At 45.0% G+C, this 19395-nt stretch overlaps 1 protein-coding gene across 3 annotated transcripts in view; it reads right to left on the bottom strand.

Moving 5' to 3' along the window:
- Positions 1-19395, bottom strand: part of LOC139580310 (kinesin-like protein KIF20B) — a 74856-nt gene that overhangs the window by 35491 nt on the left and 19970 nt on the right. For all 3 annotated transcript variants that reach the window (XM_071408852.1, XM_071408851.1, XM_071408853.1), the window contains exons 20-28: positions 14598-14708; positions 14255-14315; positions 9375-9500; positions 7797-7927; positions 7219-7374; positions 6755-6931; positions 6157-6315; positions 5802-5903; positions 1121-1318 (exon numbers count right to left, since the gene is read on the bottom strand). In XM_071408852.1, the coding sequence (XP_071264953.1) occupies positions 1121-1318; positions 5802-5903; positions 6157-6315; positions 6755-6931; positions 7219-7374; positions 7797-7927; positions 9375-9500; positions 14255-14315; positions 14598-14708 (1221 nt within the window). The remainder of the gene's footprint in view (positions 1-1120; positions 1319-5801; positions 5904-6156; positions 6316-6754; positions 6932-7218; positions 7375-7796; positions 7928-9374; positions 9501-14254; positions 14316-14597; positions 14709-19395) is intronic.

The following is a 19395-nucleotide window of genomic DNA, read 5'->3' as shown; positions in this document are numbered from 1 at the left end:
TCACACCACATGTAAAATGGGAAAAACTCCAACCTTTACATCCTTAAATGGAAACACAAGCTTTTTCATTTTCAATGCATAACGTAAGACGGGGGCAATAAACTATTAATATGTTGAACGACTTTCTCTTCAGTAGAACCTAATTATTAAAAACACTTCATAAAAAACGGCTTATCGGACGCAATTAAAACCATGTGAAGATCTGTGCACCCCGTCATTGGTCTCTCACTCTTTCTCTGCATCTTGCTAGCTGTCACTCAAAATGGCGAGGGGGTTGAAGCTCATTGGCTAGAACTCTGACTGCTAGGGGGCCTGCCAACGTGGGGGGGGGGGGGAAAGGCCGCAGCATAGCTTCCGGAAAAACAGTCTGTGTCAAACTAGGGATTTGATGGCTAATTGAAGTAAAACAGTAATTCTACTCATAGATTATGCATCTATGGACTACACATTGACACATCCAGCCCAAAAGGAGGAGGTTTAAACACAACACGTATTAGTCGCCATAAGTTCAGGAGCATGTCTTTAAGATGACTGACAGGAGAAAGACACCACCTGAATGGTAAGATGGACCGGGTCTGCATCTCAGTGGAGTGTTCCACCAAGCTACAGGCGTGCAGTGGCAGGAGGACCACACAGTTGTACCTCAGAGTGAACATACAAAGTAAAAAAAAAAAAAAAGGGACAGTTCACCTAAATGACTAAATGACATTGGTTTGCTTACCCTTTAAACAGTATCGGACAAGGTGTGGCAGCAACCCATGCTTTGGTTTAGTTACCCTGGCACGGTTTGCAAATGCTAATGTTTAAATGCTAATGTTTTAATGCTAATGTTTAAATGCTAATGTTTAAATGCTAATGTTTTAATGCTAATGTTTAAATGCTAATGTTTAAATGCTAATGTTTTAATGCTAATGTTTTAATGCTAATGTTTTAATGCTAATGTTTTAATGCTAATGTTTTAATGCTAATGTTTTAATGCTAATGTTTTAGCATTTGTGGCACAAAACCCATTCAAGTCACGGGAGCGATATCATGCTCATATCCAAACAGCTCTTACTGGGTAAAGGAAACTAAAAAATGTAATTTGGGGGGGGGGAACTATCCCTTTAACACCGTCTACCTTGTCAACCTCAGAGCTCTTCCTCTTGCGGGTGATTTTGACGTTGACCACGGCCTCTCCCTGGCGTTTCAGGGCCATCCTGTTGGGCTGCAGCGGGCTGAAGGAGATCTCCAGCTCCGGCTTGGGGAAGCGGCTGGTCCTGCCTCCCTCCGTTATGATCTCTGAGGAGTCTAGCACCGACGGGTAGCCCCCAGACCCCTACAGACAGGGGTACACAGCATAGCCCCTAGTCAGTCGGGTTAACCTACAGCATAGCCCCTAGTCAGTCGGGTTAACCTACAGCAGCCCCTAGTCAGCCGGGTTAACCTACAGCATAGCCCCTAGTCAGCCGGGTTAACCTACAGCATAGCCCCTAGTCAGTCGGGTTAACCTACAGGAGCGTCTGGTCAGTCGGGTTAACCTACAGGAGCCCCTAGTCAGTCGGGTTAACCTACAGGAGAGCCTAGTCAGTCGGGTTAACCTACAGGAGAGCCTAGTCAGTCGGGTTAACCTTCAGGAGCGTCTGGTCAGTCGGGTTAACCTTCAGGAGCGTCTGGTCAGTCGGGTTAACCTTCAGGAGCGTCTGGTCAGTCGGGTTAACCTTCAGGAGCGTCTGGTCAGTCGGGTTAACCTACAGCAGAGCCTGGTCAGTCGGGTTAACCTACAGGAGCCCCTAGTCAGTCGGGTTAACCTACAGGAGCCCCTAGTCAGTCGGGTTAACCTACAGGAGCCCCTAGTCAGTCGGGTTAACCTTCAGGAGCCCCTAGTCAGTCGGGTTAACCTTCAGGAGCCCCTAGTCAGTCGGGTTAACCTTCAGGAGCCCCTAGTCAGTCGGGTTAACCTTCAGGAGCCCCTAGTCAGTTGGGTTAACCTTCAGGAGCCCCTAGTCAGTTGGGTTAACCTTCAGGAGCCCCTAGTCAGTTGGGTTAACCTTCAGGAGCCCCTAGTCAGTTGGGTTAACCTTCAGGAGCCCCTAGTCAGTTGGGTTAACCTACAGGAGCCCCTAGTCAGTTGGGTTAACCTACAGGAGCCCCTAGTCAGTTGGGTTAACCTACAGGAGCCCCTAGTCAGTTGGGTTAACCTACAGGAGCCCCTAGTCAGTTGGGTTAACCTACAGGAGCCCCTAGTCAGTTGGGTTAACCTACAGGAGCGCCTAGTCAGTTGGGTTAACCTACAGGAGCCCCTAGTCAGTTGGGTTAACCTACAGCAGAGCCTAGTCAGTTGGGTTAACCTACAGCAACCCCTAGTCAGTTGGGTTAACCTACAGGAGCCCCTAGTCAGTTGGGTTAACCTACAGGAGCCCCTAGTCAGTTGGGTTAACCTACAGGAGCCCCTAGTCAGTTGGGTTAACCTACAGGAGCCCCTAGTCAGTTGGGTTAACCTACAGGAGCCCCTAGTCAGTTGGGTTAACCTACAGGAGCCCCTAGTCAGTTGGGTTAACCTACAGGAGCCCCTAGTCAGTTGGGTTAACCTACAGGAGCCCCTAGTCAGTTGGGTTAACCTACAGGAGCCCCTAGTCAGTTGGGTTAACCTACAGGAGCCCCTAGTCAGTTGGGTAACCTACAGGAGCCCCTAGTCAGTTGGGTTAACCTACAGGAGCCCCTAGTCAGTTGGGTTAACCTACAGGAGCCCCTAGTCAGTTGGGTTAACCTACAGGAGCCCCTAGTCAGTTGGGTTAACCTACAGGAGCCCCTAGTCAGTTGGGTTAACCTACAGGAGCCCCTAGTCAGTTGGGTTAACCTACAGGAGCGCCTAGTCAGTTGGGTTAACCTACAGGAGCCCCTAGTCAGTTGGGTTAACCTTCAGGAGCCCATAGTCAGTTGGGTTAACCTACAGGAGCCCCTAGTCAGTTGGGTTAACCTACAGGAGCCCCTAGTCAGTTGGGTTAACCTACAGGAGCCCCTAGTCAGTTGGGTTAACCTTCAGGAGCCCCTAGTCAGTTGGGTTAACCTTCAGGAGCCCCTAGTCAGTTGGGTTAACCTACAGCAGCCCCTAGTCAGTTGGGTTAACCTACAGCAGCCCCTAGTCAGTTGGGTTAACCTACAGCAGCCCCTAGTCAGTTGGGTTAACCTACAGCAGCCCCTAGTCAGTTGGGTTAACCTACAGCAGCCCCTAGTCAGTTGGGTTAACCTACAGCAGCCCCTAGTCAGTTGGGTTAACCTACAGCAGCCCCTAGTCAGTTGGGTTAACCTACAGGAGTGCCTAGTCAGTTGGGTTAACCTACAGGAGTGCCTAGTCAGTTGGGTTAACCTACAGGAGTGCCTAGTCAGTTGGGTTAACCTACAGGAGCCCCTAGTCAGTTGGGTTAACCTACAGGAGCCCCTAGTCAGTTGGGTTAACCTACAGCAGAGCCTAGTCAGTTGGGTTAACCTACAGGAGCCCCTAGTCAGTTGGGTTAACCTACAGGAGCGCCTAGTCAGTTGGGTTAACCTACAGGAGCCCCTAGTCAGTTGGGTTAACCTACAGCAGCCCCTAGTCAGTTGGGTTAACCTTCAGGAGCCCCTAGTCAGTTGGGTTAACCTACAGGAGTGCCTAGTCAGTTGGGTTAACCTACAGGAGTGCCTAGTCAGTTGGGTTAACCTACAGGAGTGCCTAGTCAGTTGGGTTAACCTACAGGAGTGCCTAGTCAGTTGGGTTAACCTACAGGAGTGCCTAGTCAGTTGGGTTAACCTACAGCAACCCCTAGTCAGTTGGGTTAACCTACAGGAGCCCCTAGTCAGTTGGGTTAACCTACAGGAGCGCCTAGTCAGTTGGGTTAACCTACAGGAGCCCCTAGTCAGTTGGGTTAACCTACAGGAGCGCCTAGTCAGTTGGGTTAACCTACAGGAGCCCCTAGTCAGTTGGGTTAACCTACAGCAGCCCCTAGTCAGTTGGGTTAACCTTCAGGAGCCCCTAGTCAGTTGGGTTAACCTACAGCAGCCCCTAGTCAGTTGGGTTAACCTACAGGAGCGCCTAGTCAGTTGGGTTAACCTACAGGAGTGCCTAGTCAGTTGGGTTAACCTACAGGAGTGCCTAGTCAGTTGGGTTAACCTACAGGAGTGCCTAGTCAGTTGGGTTAACCTACAGGAGCCCCTAGTCAGTTGGGTTAACCTACAGCAGAGCCTAGTCAGTTGGGTTAACCTACAGCAGAGCCTAGTCAGTTGGGTTAACCTACAGCAGAGCCTAGTCAGTTGGGTTAACCTACAGCAACCCCTAGTCAGTTGGGTTAACCTACAGGAGCCCCTAGTCAGTTGGGTTAACCTACAGGAGCCCCTAGTCAGTTGGGTTAACCTACAGGAGCCCCTAGTCAGTTGGGTTAACCTACAGGAGTCCCTAGTCAGTTGGGTTAACCTACAGGAGTCCCTAGTCAGTTGGGTTAACCTACAGGAGTCCCTAGTCAGTTGGGTTAACCTACAGGAGCCCCTAGTCAGTTGCAACCATACAGCATGATGTTCTGACAGATGTCATTCTAAAGCGACACGCGTTGGCAGAAGCCATCTGTCCTACAAAATCATTGAACTAAATATATATATATATTTTTTTTAATAAATGTTTCTCCATCTGCGTGAAAATAGTTCTTAAAAATCACTGCACTCTCCCATGACTACCGTAGCTGTGGAACTAGTGATGGACATCCTGAGGCTTTTTGGTGAGCCGGATCATTTGGCTCCGTTCACCTAAAAAGAGACGTTCATTTGGCTCCCAAACAGCTCTTCGTTCATTTGGCTCCCAAACAGCTCTTCGTTCATTTGGCTCCCAAACAGCTCTTCGTTCATTTGGCTCCCAAACAGCTCTTCGTTCATTTGGCTCCCAAACAGCTCTTCGTTCATTTGGCTCCCAAACAGCTCTTCGTTCATTTGGCTCCCAAACAGCTCTTCGTTCATTTGGCTCCCAAACAGCTCTTCGTTCATTTGGCTCCCAAACAGCTCTTCGTTCATTTGGCTCCCAAACAGCTCTTCGTTCATTTGGCTCCCAAACAGCACTTTGTTCATTTGGCTCCCAAACAGCTCTTCGTTCATTTGGCTCCCAAACAGCACTTCGTTCATTTGGCTCCCAAACAGCTCTTCGTTCATTTGGCTCCCAAACAGCTCTTCGTTCAGTCGTGTTTCAAATAAACACATGAAAAAAAAGAAGCAAGAAACGCACTTCAAAAAATTAGCGTGGACCAGAACGAGGCCCCAGAACGAGGCCCATATAGAGAATGTTTTTATAACTGAAAACCCTTACTCGGAGTGTCTCTTGACACGTGGAAGGATACCATATTGGATTGATTCAATAGCTCACCTAACCGTGGTTACATTCGTTAACCTTCACCTCTCAAGAGCAGACAGCCAGACATGGTGCTATCTGATGTAATGTCCACGATTAACCTCCGGAAACCTGACCCAAGGCAACTGCAGCTACTCCCAACCAATCACGAGGCAGACATGCCGCAAACGTTGCGATTCGGAAACCAAAGGTTTGCAGGCTAAACCACTGGCAGTGGTTTTAGTGAAGATAGTTGATGCAAACTAGACTTGAGAAATGCACTTGTTAAAAATAACCTCAGAGATCTCTTCATCTTGATAACTACTATTCTGGGGGATGTGGGCAACAGGCCGGTATAGGCAATAACGTACTTCCTCTATACCAAACTGACGTTCTGTCACTTACAGACAGACGTGTTAAGGCATTGGAACATTGTGGGAGGAAACCCCGGATCTCTAGAGAGACAATTGATTACCTGACTGGTCCTCTTCTCAGTCTTCACTTCATGTACTAGTTGACTGTTGTCGTCATGGAGAGTTCTCTCACTGACTTTGGGAGGCAACACCTCTGCTTTAGTCTAAGAGAGCGAAAGAGCGAGAGAGACAGAGAGCGAAAGAGCGAGAGAGCGACATCATGGACAACATCCATTGTGTCAATAAGACCAACTTACAAAATATAGATGGGAAATTGAATAAAGTTATATTTATGATAATGTGTACTGTACTGTTGAGAGCTCGCAAGTAAAGCATTTCACTGTACCGTTTACACCCTGTATCCTGTACACATGACCAATAAACTTGGATTTGTCATAAAGGAGACTGCTCTCTCACCAGAGTGGCGGTCTCTCTGGGCTTTGTGGGAGGCGCGGATGAGACATTGCCGCCGGCTTTGGATACAGCTTTCAGTTGTTCCTTCAGGTTAAGGATCTCAGCGTTTCTCTCAGACAGAAGGCTCTGCAGCTCCTCTACCTCCACCTGGCCACGGTGCCTCTGAGGAAGGACGAAGAACACCACCACAACCACCCATTAGGATATAATGGACCAATAACTCCCATCCATCCTCATGGTCCAAAGTTGTGTTCATTTTCGTGCTGTTAAGGTACCACAAAACGTAATGGAAAGTGAACTGTGCCCCATTCAGAGTTTGAAACAATTCCATTTCAAAATGATAGATAATAAATTAACCTACAGTAACATTACCTTTGAGTGTGGAAAATGCTCTCTACAATGTGCATAAAATAAGTGCCTGCTATTTTTCAAAACAGTGCAAACTTCAAATCACTTCTTCTGTATGCAAAGTTAAAATGGAAAAATACCAACAACCCTGCAGCCAACCTTAACAGTGCTAATATGTACAATCCCAAATGAGAACATTCTCCGACAGCCCCAACCAACCTAACAGTCCCATCGTGTGTGTGTTTGCACTGACCTCTGCTGGCTGAGAGGTGGCGTTGCAGCGGAGACTGGCTATCTGTGCATCCTTGTCTGCGATGCTGGAGACGAGTTTGGTTAGCTGGACCTCCAGAGCTGTCACCAGGGAGTCCCTCTCCTTCCTCCACTTCACTAGGTCCTGCTCCTTCTCACCGAGCTGGGCCACGAGATCTTCCTACAGGGGTCACAGACAGAGGGGTTTTTCTTAGTAGGCGCCGTCTGTTTTGCGGCTGTACTCAAGGGCAGGGGTTTTCAAACCTCTCCTCGGGGACCCCTAGACGTTTCACCATGTTGTTGTAGCCCACTTGATTCACCAGTTTAAGTGCTTGATGATTAGTTGACAAGTTGAATCAGGTGTGAATGTGATGGTTGTGGAATTGTTAAAATAAACGGAACGGCTGGGAGGAGTGGCCCCCGGAGGAGAGGTTCTAAAGGGGTAATTTCTACAGGAAGTTCTATTACCACTTGGGTTTGCTGTTTGGCGTGTCGCTCACGACCGTCTGCGAACTTCCTCATCTCCTGGTTCCTCTTGTCCTCGGCCTCCTTGGCCTGCCGGATCAGAACCATCTTCTCCTCAAGCCACTTCCTCCTGTCAGCCTGGTGCTTCTCAGTACACAGCTAGAAACACACACACACACGAGATGAGCAATGTAGACAAAAAATACGCAATAATGAAAAATAGATTTCTAACAGGAATGTGCCCCCTCAATTACTTTTTATTTGACCCTTAAAAACAAATACTTCCTAGTTTGAACATTGTAGCTAGCAATTGTCCCGTTACCAACCACGCATACTAGTAGACTGATTTCACGTCAAACATCACATTTAGAAGGCTATAGACTATTTATCGTAATTATCGATATCAGTAACATGTCCTCGATAAGAGGTCTGTTCAGACATCGAGGTCTATTTTTGGTTTTATCATCCCAGCTCTCTAACTCGTATGATTACTTGGGGAAAACGCGTACAAACACGGATTAATCCAATCTAAAAAAGACGGGACAAAATATGTATTATCAACTAAATATTTAGACGTCCACCTTCAAGGTCACTTGAGCCTGAATGGCTTCCTGTTTGGCCAAATTGGCTTCGTCCGATTGGCCGTCTCTCAGGGCCGCAGTGTCTTTTCTATTGTCCTGGTATCTTAACAGTCCTTTCACTTTCTCCACCTCTGAAAATGACAACAAACAAAACAACAAAACACTTGAGTACTTTCACCAAATATAAAGAGCTGTAATCTGAATGGAATACCACAGTCTTGTTTAGGGGTTCACAGCCAACCTGTAATCTATTGTTATTCTTAGATTATATATTATTTTTCTAAATTTGACAAAAGAAACTAGAGGCTATGAGTAATTTGGTCAAAATAATGGCACTGATTGGCCAGTAGGTGGTGCTGTTATAAGGGGGTCTCACTTAAACGCTTATACTTTGACCTAGAGACTTGAAACTTTTTAGGTCGACGTCTATCCTCATGCTGAACAAATGTGTCTCAAGGGCCCATAAGGTTCATCAGGATACTTTTTCCTCCATCTTGGTATGTTGGCTCATTGTACATCTCTTAACTTAGTTTGAGAAAAGCTAAGGGATTGGTTAAGAGATGGCGGAGTTACTGATAAAAAAATGTTGTTGAAAAATCAGGAAATCTGATTTTACGTGTCCTTTTAAATCCTTTGTACCACTCAACAATGGCCTATGAAACTGTTTAGGGTCATCAAAGACATTAACACGATGAATCATGTGAAGTTTGCCATTGATATTTACATTTACATTTAAGTCATTTAGCAGACGCTCTTATCCAGAGCGACTTACAAATTGATATCTTAAGAAACTTTTAACAATTATTAACTAACTATATACAAACTATTATCAATTCACTTATTTGACTAGGTAACTCTGACGCAAAAAAATTTATTTAAAAAATCTTCTCATGGATGAAAAAAAAAATAGTTAAATTCACTCCTAACAATACTCCCGAAAGAGTTTGAGAAAATAACTGATGCATTCAAAAGATTGCCACACAATACAAGTAGATGCATATTAGCTAATATGCTAGAAAATACTTCAAATCTTCAGACACCACATTTGGAATGTAGGCCCATGGTACAGAGAAATGCTAAGGGATTGGTCAAAAAGATGGCTGAGTTATTGATAAATAAAAATCTGATTTTAAGTGTCCACATTAAACCACTATAAATCCACTCCACGGTGCCCTATCAATTTGAAAACGTGTCATTGTCATCACGGACATCGCTCGAAATGAACTACACTGAATTTAGTATTGATATCTAAAAAAAAAAACGACTAACAACTTATTCTTTGCATAATGTAACGTTAGTTCTCAAAATCAGCTACAATCAGCTTCTCCTCAGTCCAGATTTTGCATTTACTCATTACATTTGTTATTAATATGATCATGCTTTCACCGATTACACATAAAGACTGATCGTGTCCTTTCTGTCATCCTGTGAACCCCGTTCATTGCTGCTTGTGTTTGCGGCTATATTTAAAATGTATTTTGTTATTATTCATTTTTAATATATATATATACACATTTTTTTTTGTTAAGTGTATTGACGTGTTTAAATACACTTTAAATAGTGATTTGATAATCCCACCGTCTGTGAGGGCGTCAATCTCTTCCAGTTTAGCATCCAGCACCTGCTCCTGTTGGGTCTGAGTGTCCTCCTGCTCAATCAGAGCCAGACGCATGTCCTCAATCAAACGCTCCTTAGCCTGAAGGTCTGAAGAAGCACAATGAACCCCATGAATACAGAACAGAGACACACAGAGAAGAGCATATGAGAATAGACTACCAACAGCATATGGGAATAGACTACCGTATGTACTGTCAAACACCACGGCTGTGTCACAATACCTGAACTACCGTGTGTAGTCAACACTATTACCGTGTTCCAATACTTGTACTCTAAATAGTAGCCATTTTGTGGAAATAGTACGTTTTCTAGTATGTGCAATTTTGAAACTTAAAACTTCTTATGGCTGCAGGGGCAGTATTGAGTAGCTTGGATGAAAGGTGCCCAGAGTAAACTGCCTGCTCCTCAGTACCAGTTGCTAATATATGGATATTATTAGTAGCATTGAATAGAAAACACTTTGACGTTTCTAAAACTGTTTGAATGATGTCTGTGAGTATAACAGAACTCATATGGCAGTCAAAAACCTGAGAAAAAATCCAAACAGGAAGTGGGAAATCTGAGGTTGGTCGATTTTCAACCCAGCCCCTATTGAATACACAGTGGGATTTGGATCAGTTTGCACTTCCTACGGCTTCCACTAGATGTCAACAGTCTGTAGAACCTTGTCTGATGCCTCTACTGTTCAGTGGGGCCGAAGGAGACAGGAATGAGTCCGGTCTACCATGACCTGACCATGCGCGTTCACATGAGGGAGCTCTGTTCCATCGCACATCTGAAGTCAATGGAATTCTCCGGTTGGAACGTTATTGAAGATTTATGTTAAAAACATCTGAAAGATTGATTCAATACATCGTTTGACATGTTTCTACTGACTGTTACGGAACTTTTTGACATTGTCTACTTTTAGTGAACGCGCTTCCTGACTTTGGATTTGTTTACCAAACACGCTAACAAAAATAGCTATTTGGACATAAATGATGGACATTACTGAACATTTCTTGTGGGAGTCCTGGGAGTGCATTCCCACGAAGATCAGCAAAGGTAAGTGAAGATTTATAATACCATTTATGAGTTTTGACTGCACAATTTGGCGGGTAACTGTATGGCTTCCTTTTGTGGCTGAACGCTGTTCTCAGATTATTGAATATTGTGCTTTTGCCGTAAAGCTTTTTGAAATCTGACACAGCAGTTGCATTAAGAACAAGTGTATCTTTAATTCTATGTAAAACATGTGTCTTTCATCAAAGTTTATGATGAGTATTTCTGTTATTTGACGTGGCTCTCTGCAATTTCTCCGGATATTTTGGAGGCATTTCTGAACATGGCGCCAATGTAAACTGAGGTTTTTGGATATAAATATGAACTTTATTGAACAAAACATATATGTGTTGTGTAACATGAAGTCCAATGAGTGTCATCTGATGAAGATCAAAGGTTAGTGATTAATTTTATCTCTATTTCTGCTTTTTGTGACTCCTGTCTTTGGCTGGAAAAAATGGCTGTGTTTTTCTGTGATTTTGCAGTGACCTAACGTTTGTAGTGCTTTCGCTGAAAAGCCTATTTGAAAATAGGACACTTTGGTGGGATTAACAACAAGATTACCTTTAAAATGATATAAGATACATGTATGTTTGAGGAATTTTAATTATGAGATTTCTGTTGTTTGAATTTGGCGCCCTGCACTTTCACTGGCTGTTGTCATATCATCCCGTTAACGGGATTGCAGCCATAAGAAGTTAAAGTAATGCTTTAAAAATGCCAGGATGTCAAACTCATTTGGTCTTTCATCTACAGTAATATAATTCTCTGCATACTATTGGAGGGAGAGGACCTTTTCAGACCCACGTGTGTGTAATAATCAGACGAGGGGAACGGCTGTACCAAAACAACGACAGGAAAACACACAATTACGCATTAGATCAGTGCTTCCAACTCCAGTCCTCCCCAATAGTAGACCTTTTTGTCGTAGCCCCAGATAAACACACCTGATTTAACTTGTCAACTCATCATCAAGCCCTCAATGAGTTGAATCAGGTGAGTTTGTCTGGGGGATACAATAAAATGTGTGGTGTATGGGAGTACTGGAGGACTGGAGTTGGGAAACACTGCATTAGATGATGCATTCTCAGCGTGCGCGAGTAACGCTGCATTCTCAGCGTGCGCGAGTAACGCTGCATTCTCAGCGTGCGCGAGTAACGCTGCATTCTCAGCGTGCGCGAGTAACGCTGCATTCTCAGCGTGCGCGAGTAACGCTGCATTCTCAGCATGCCTGAGTAACACTGCATTCTCAGCATGCCTGAGTAACACTGCATTCTCAGCATGCCTGAGTAACACAGCATTAGATGATGCATTCTCAGCATGCGCGAGTAACACAGCATTAGATGATGCATTCTCAGCATGCGTGAGTAACACAGCATTAGATGATGCATTCTCAGCATGCGTGAGTAACACAGCATTAGATGATGCATTCTCAGCATGCGTGAGTAACACAGCATTAGATGATGCATTCTCAGCATGCGTGAGTAACACAGCATTAGATGATGCATTCTCAGCATGCGTGAGTAACACAGCATTAGATGATGCGTTCTCAGCATGCCTGAGTAACACTGCATTCTCAGCATGCCTGAGTAACACTGCATTCTCAGCATGCCTGAGTAACACTGCGTTCTCAGTATGCGCGAGTAACACAGCATTAGATGATGCATTCTCAGCATGCGTGAGTAACACAGCATTAGATGATGCATTCTCAGCATGCGTGAGTAACACTGCATTAGATGATGCGTTCTCAGTATGCGTGAGTAACACAGCATTAGATGATGCATTCTCAGCATGCCTGAGTAACACAGCATTAGATGATGCATTCTCAGCATGCGTGAGTAACACAGCATTAGATGATGCATTCTCAGCATGCGTGAGTAACACTGCATTAGATGATGCGTTCTCAGTATGCGTGAGTAACACAGCATTAGATGATGCGTTCTCAGTATGCGTGAGTAACACAGCATTAGATGATGCATTCTCAGCATGCGCGAGTAACACAGCATTAGATGATGCATTCTCAGCATGCGCGAGTAACACAGCATTAGATGATGCGTTCTCAGTATGCGTGAGTAACACAGCATTAGATGATGCGTTCTCAGTATGCGTGAGTAACACAGCATTAGATGATGCGTTCTCAGTATGCGTGAGTAACACAGCATTAGATGATGCGTTCTCAGTATGCGTGAGTAACACAGCATTAGATGATGCATTCTCAGCATGCGCGAGTAACACAGCATTAGATGATGCGTTCTCAGCATGCGCGAGTAACACAGCATTAGATGATGCGTTCTCAGCATGCGCGAGTAACACAGCATTAGATGATGCGTTCTCAGTATGCGCGAGTAACACAGCATTAGATGATGCGTTCTCAGTATGCGTGAGTAACACAGCATTAGATGATGCGTTCTCAGTATGCGTGAGTAACACAGCATTAGATGATGCGTTCTCAGTATGCGTGAGTAACACAGCATTAGATGATGCGTTCTCAGTATGCGTGAGTAACACAGCATTAGATGATGCATTCTCAGCATGCGCGAGTAACACAGCATTAGATGATGCATTCTCAGCATGCGCGAGTAACACAGCATTAGATGATGCATTCTCAGCATGCGCGAGTAACACAGCATTAGATGATGCATTCTCAGCATGCGTGAGTAACACAGCATTAGATGATGCATTCTCAGCATGCGTGAGTAACACTGCATTAGATGATGCGTTCTCAGCATGCGTGAGTAACACAGCATTAGATGATGCATTCTCAGCATGCGTGAGTAACACTGCATTAGATGATGCGTTCTCAGTATGCGTGAGTAACACAGCATTAGATGATGCATTCTCAGCATGCGTGAGTAACACTGCATTAGATGATGCGTTCTCAGCATGCGTGAGTAACACAGCATTAGATGATGCGTTCTCAGTATGCGTGAGTAACACAGCATTAGATGATGCGTTCTCAGTATGCGTGAGTAACACTGCATTAGATGATGCATTCTCAGTATGCGTGAGTAACACAGCATTAGATGATGCGTTCTCAGTATGCGTGAGTAACACTGCATTAGATGATGCGTTCTCAGTATGCGTGAGTAACACAGCATTAGATGATGCGTTCTCAGTATGCGTGAGTAACACAGCATTAGATGATGCATTCTCAGCATGCGTGAGTAACACTGCATTAGATGATGCATTCTCAGCATGCGTGAGTAACACTGCATTAGATGATGCATTCTCAGCATGCGTGAGTAACACAGCATTAGATGATGCGTTCTCAGTATGCGTGAGTAACACTGCATTAGATGATGCATTCTCAGTATGCGTGAGTAACACAGCATTAGATGATGCGTTCTCAGTATGCGTGAGTAACACAGCATTAGATGATGCGTTCTCAGTATGCGTGAGTAACACTGCATTAGATGATGCATTCTCAGCATGCGTGAGTAACACTGCATTAGATGATGCATTCTCAGCATGCGTGAGTAACACTGCATTCTCAGCATGCGCGAGTAACACTGCATTAGATGATGCGTTCTCAGCATGCGTGAGTAACACAGCATTAGATGATGCGTTCTCAGCATGCGTGAGTAACACTGCATTAGATGATGCGTTCTCAGTATGCCTGAGTCTCATATGTTGATATTTGCTACTAAAAACGGCAACCATTTTTAGAACAGTGTGTTCTGAAAGAGTCTATAGGATGATTAGTACACACTTTTACTAAGTAGTCGGGGAAGACAAATTTCAAAACACAGACTATGTATGGAAGACAGACACACACAGTAGAACAGTACGGAGCCATGTACCTTTGCAGGCGTTCTGATACAGCTTTAGGTTCTCCTCAGACTTCGAGTCAGCGGAATGTTCCTGGATAGAGGAAGAGCCGGTCAACAAGGGCATATATATATATATATATATATATAACACACATACTACTACTACTACTACTGTATACTATATATATATATATTTATCTTTGTTAGAATGAAAATAACCCAGAGAGTACACAACATACAGTTTTCAGTTGGTGTATGGTCCAGTCTTTGTTAGAATGAAAATAACCCAGAGAGTACAGAACATACAGTTTTCAGTTGGTGTATGGTCCAGTCTTTGTTAGAATGAAAATAACCCAGAGAGTACACAACATACAGTTTTCAGTTGGTGTATGGTCCGGTCTTTGTTGGCCAAGTCTGTCTGCTGCCGTTTCATCACTTTCTCCAAGTCCTGCAGTTTTTGTTTGAGAGATTTCTCCAAGATGATCTTGGGTAAGGATCACAAAAATGGCACACATGTTATCAAGTCTTTAATACGTTATTAAGTGTTTAAATGTGTTATTCATATTGTATTACTCGTTTTTAATATGTTATTAATAGTGATTGTGTGTAGAATTATTCACCAACTACAATTACAAAAGTATGTGGACACCCGTTCAAACGAGTGGATTTAGCCATTTCAGCCTCATCCATTGCTGACAGGTGTATAAAAATCAAGCACACAGCCATGCAATCTCCATAGACAAAACATCAGCAGTAGAATCGCCCATGCTAAAGATCTCAGTGACTTTTAAACGCAGCAGTCATAGGATGCTACCTTTCCAACAAGTCAGTTCGTCAGAATTTCTGCCGTGCTTGAGCTGCCCCGGTCAACTGTGTTGGGTTCTGAGAATAGAACATGTACTTATTCATGTCACTGAGGGAGGGGGGGCTGAGGTTTAGAGGGTCTACACCAGAAGTTAATGGTTACAGGAGGAAGGTATATAGTGGAGGGTCTAAGACCAGAAAATAATGGTTACAGGAGGAAGGTATATAGTGGAGGGTCTACACCAGAAGTTAATGGTTATAGGAGGAAGGTATATAGTGGAGGGTCTAGACCACTAGTTAAGGGTTATAGGAGGAAGGTATATAGTGGAGGGTCTACACCAGAAGTTAATGGTTATAGGAGGAAGGTATATAGTGGAGGGTCTACACCAGAAGGTAATGGTTATAGGAGGAAGGTATATAGTGGAGGGTCTAGACCAGAAGATAATGGTTATAGGAGGAAGGTATATAGTGGAGGGTCTAAGACCAGAAAATAATGGTTACAGGAGGAAGGTATATAGTGGAGGGTCTAAGACCAGAAAATAATGGTTACAGGAGGAAGGTATATAGTGGAGGGTCTACACCAGAAGTTAATGGTTATAGGAGGAAGGTATATAGTGGAGGGTCTACACCAGAAGTTAATGGTTACAGGAGGAAGGTATATAGTGGAGGGTCTACACCAGAAGTTAATGGTTACAGGAGGAAGGTATATAGTGGAGGGTCTACACCAGAAGATAATGGTTATAGGAGGAAGGTATATAGTGGAGGGTCTACACCAGAAGATAATGGTTATAGGAGGAAGGTATATAGTGGAGGGTCTACACCAGAAGGTAATGGTTACAGGAGGAAGGTATATAGTGGAGGGTCTACACCAGAAGATAATGGTTATTGGAGGAAGGTATATAGTGGAGGGTCTAAGACCAGAAGTTAATGGTTATAGGAGGAAGGTATATAATGGAGGGTCTACACCAGAAGGTAATGGTTACAGGAGGAAGGTATATAGTGGAGGGTCTACACCAGAAGGTATATAGTGGAGGGTCTACACCAGAAGGTAATGGGTTATAGGAGGAAGGTATATAGTGGAGGGTCTACACCAGAAGGTAATGGTTATAGGAGGAAGGTATATAGTGGAGGGTCTACACCAGAAGGTAATGGTTATAGGAGAAAGGTATATAGTGGAGGGTCTACACCAGAAGTTAATGGTTATAGGAGGAAGGTATATAGTGGAGGGTCTACACCAGAAGGTAATGGTTATAGGAGGAAGGTATATAGTGGAGGGTCTACACCAGAAGGTAATGGTTACAGGAGGAAGGTATATAGTGGAGGGTCTACACCAGAAGGTAATGGTTACAGGAGGAAGGTATATAGTGGAGGGTCTACACCAGAAGGTATATAGTGGAGGGTCTACACCAGAAGGTATATAGTGGAGGGTCTATACCAGAAGGTAATGGTTATAGGAGGAAGGTATATAGTGGAGGGTCTACACCAGAAGGTATATAGTGGAGGGTCTATACCAGAAGGTAATGGTTACAGGAGGAAGGTATATAGTGGAGGGTCTACACCAGAAGGTAATGGTTACAGGAGGAAGGTATATAGTGGAGGGTCTACACCAGAAGATAATGGTTATAGGAGGAAGGTATATAGTGGAGGGTCTACACCAGAAGATAATGGTTATAGGAGGAAGGTATATAGTGGAGGGTCTACACCAGAAGGTAATGGTTACAGGAGGAAGGTATATAGTGGAGGGTCTACACCAGAAGGTAATGGTTACAGGAGGAAGGTATATAGTGGAGGGTCTATACCAGAAGGTAATGGTTATAGGAGGAAGGTATATAGTGGAGGGTCTACACCAGAAGATAAGGGTTATAGGAGGAAGGTATATAGTGGAGGGTCTACACCAGAAGGTAATGGTTATAGGAGGAAGGTATATAGTGGAGGGTCTACACCAGAAGGTATATAGTGGAGGGTCTACACCAGAAGGTATATAGTGGAGGGTCTATACCAGAAGGTAATGGTTACAGGAGGAAGGTATATAGTGGAGGGTCTACACCAGAAGATAATGGTTATAGGAGGAAGGTATATAGTGGAGGGTCTACACCAGAAGATAATGGTTACAGGAGGAAGGTATATAGTGGAGGGTCTAGACCAGAAGATAATGGTTATAGGAGGAAGGTATATAGTGGAGGGTCTACACCAGAAGATAATGGTTATAGGAGGAAGGTATATAGTGGAGGGTCTACACCAGAAGGTAATGGTTATAGGAGGAAGGTATATAGTGGAGGGTCTACACCAGAAGATAATGGTTATAGGAGGAAGGTATATAGTGGAGGGTCTACACCAGAAGGTATATAGTGGAGGGTCTACACCAGAAGATAATGGTTACAGGAGGAAGGTATATAGTGGAGGGTCTAAGACCAGAAGTTAATGGTTATAGGAGGAAGGTATATAGTGGAGGGTCTACACCAGAAGATAATGGTTACAGGAGGAAGGTATATAGTGGAGGGTCTACACCAGAAGGTATATAATGGAGGGTCTACACCAGAAGGTAATGGTTACAGGAGGAAGGTATATAGTGGAGGGTCTACACCAGAAGGCATATAGTGGAGGGTCTACACCAGAAGATAATGGTTATAGGAGGAAGGTATAAAGTGCGTGCAATTAAGCTTAGAATGTGTTGAGTGCAGGGAAGTGATTACATGCGGCAGAAATTGATAAGGGGAGAGAGCCATGGATTAGTGATGGAGGGGGGGGTTGAGGTCAGGGCAGACATTGATAAGGGGAGAGAGCCATGGATTAGTGATGGGGGGGGGGGGGGGTTGAGGTCAGGGCAGACATTGATAAGGGGAGAGAGCCATGGATTAGTGATGGGGGGGGGGGGGGGGGGGGTTGAGGTCAGGGCAGACATTGATAAGGGGAGAGCGCCATGGATTAGTGATGGAGGGGGGGGGGGGGGTCAGGGCAGACATTGATAAGGGGAGAGAGCCATGGATTACATTTACATTACATTTAAGTCATTTAGCAGACGCTCTTATCCAGAGCGACTTACAAATTGGAAAGTTCATACATATTCATCCTGGTCCCCCCGTGGGGAATGAACCCACAACCCTGGCGTTGCAAGCGCCATGCTCTACCAACTGAGCCACACGGGACCCATTAGTGATGGAGGGGGGGGGGGGGGGGGGGGGGGGGGTTGAGGTCAGGGCAGACATTGATAAAGGGAGAGAGCCATGGATTAGTGATGGAGGGGGGGGGGGGGGGGTTGAGGTCAGGGCAGACATTGATAAGGGGAGAGAGCCATGGATTAGTGATGGGGGGGGGGGGGTTGAGGTCAGGGCAGACATTGATAAGGGGAGAGCGCCATGGATTAGAGATGGGGGGGGGGGGGGGGGGTTGAGGTCAGGGCAGGCATTGATAAGGGGAGAGAGTCATGGATTAGAGATGGAGGGGGGGGGGGGGGGTTGAGGTCAGGGCAGACATTGGTAAGGGGAGAGAGCCGTGGATTAGAGATGGGGGGGGGGGGGGGGGGTTGAGGTCAGGGCAGACATTGGTAAGGGGAGAGAGCCGTGGATTAGAGATGGGGGGGGGGGCAGGTTGAGGTCAGGGCAGACATTGGTAAGGGGAGAGAGCCGTGGATTAGAGATGGGGGGGGGCAGGTTGAGGTCAGGTCACCTTAAGGGAGAAAGAAAAGTTTATGGCCCGTATCACTAGTGTCCTGCCTAGCAATAAAGAACGATGTTTGTTCAGATGTGTAGGAGGAGACTCCCTCTATGAGGAACGGTTAAATATCAGTCCTTGTGTGATAATGTGTTTGTCTAATGCAGCTGTATTGATCCTCTGGGCAGAATTAAACTTGGTTAAGCTTTCATAAAATGTCCATCGAGTGTTTTACTCAGAATTAGAACCTAACAACTTTAAAAAGGGCTGTTATTGTGAAGTGAAAACGTCTAGGAGCAACAACGGCTCAGCCAAGAAGTGGTAGGCCACACAAGCTCACAGAAACGGAACCACCGTGTGCTGAAGCGCGTAGCACGTTTAAAAAAAGTCTGCCCTCGGTTGCAACCCTCACTACCGAGTTCCAAACTACCTCTAGAAGCAACGTCAGCGCAATAACTGTTTGTCGGACGCTTCATGAAATGGGTTTCCATGGCCGAGCAGCCGCACACAAGCCTAAAATCACCATGCCCAATGCCAAGCGTTGGCTGGAGTGGTGTAAAGCTCGCCGCCATTGGACTCTGGAGCAGTGGAAATGAGTTCTCTGGTTTGGCGGACGCCAGGAGAACGCTGCCTGCCCGAATGCATAGTGCCAACTGTAAAGTTTGGTGGAGGAGGAACAATGGTCTATGGCTGTTTTTCCATGGTTCGGGCAAGCA

Source organism: Salvelinus alpinus, chromosome 7 (assembly GCF_045679555.1).
Source record: "Salvelinus alpinus chromosome 7, SLU_Salpinus.1, whole genome shotgun sequence".
In the NCBI taxonomy this organism is placed as follows: Eukaryota; Metazoa; Chordata; class Actinopteri; order Salmoniformes; family Salmonidae; genus Salvelinus; species Salvelinus alpinus.
This window is presented reverse-complemented; position numbering and strand designations above follow the sequence as displayed.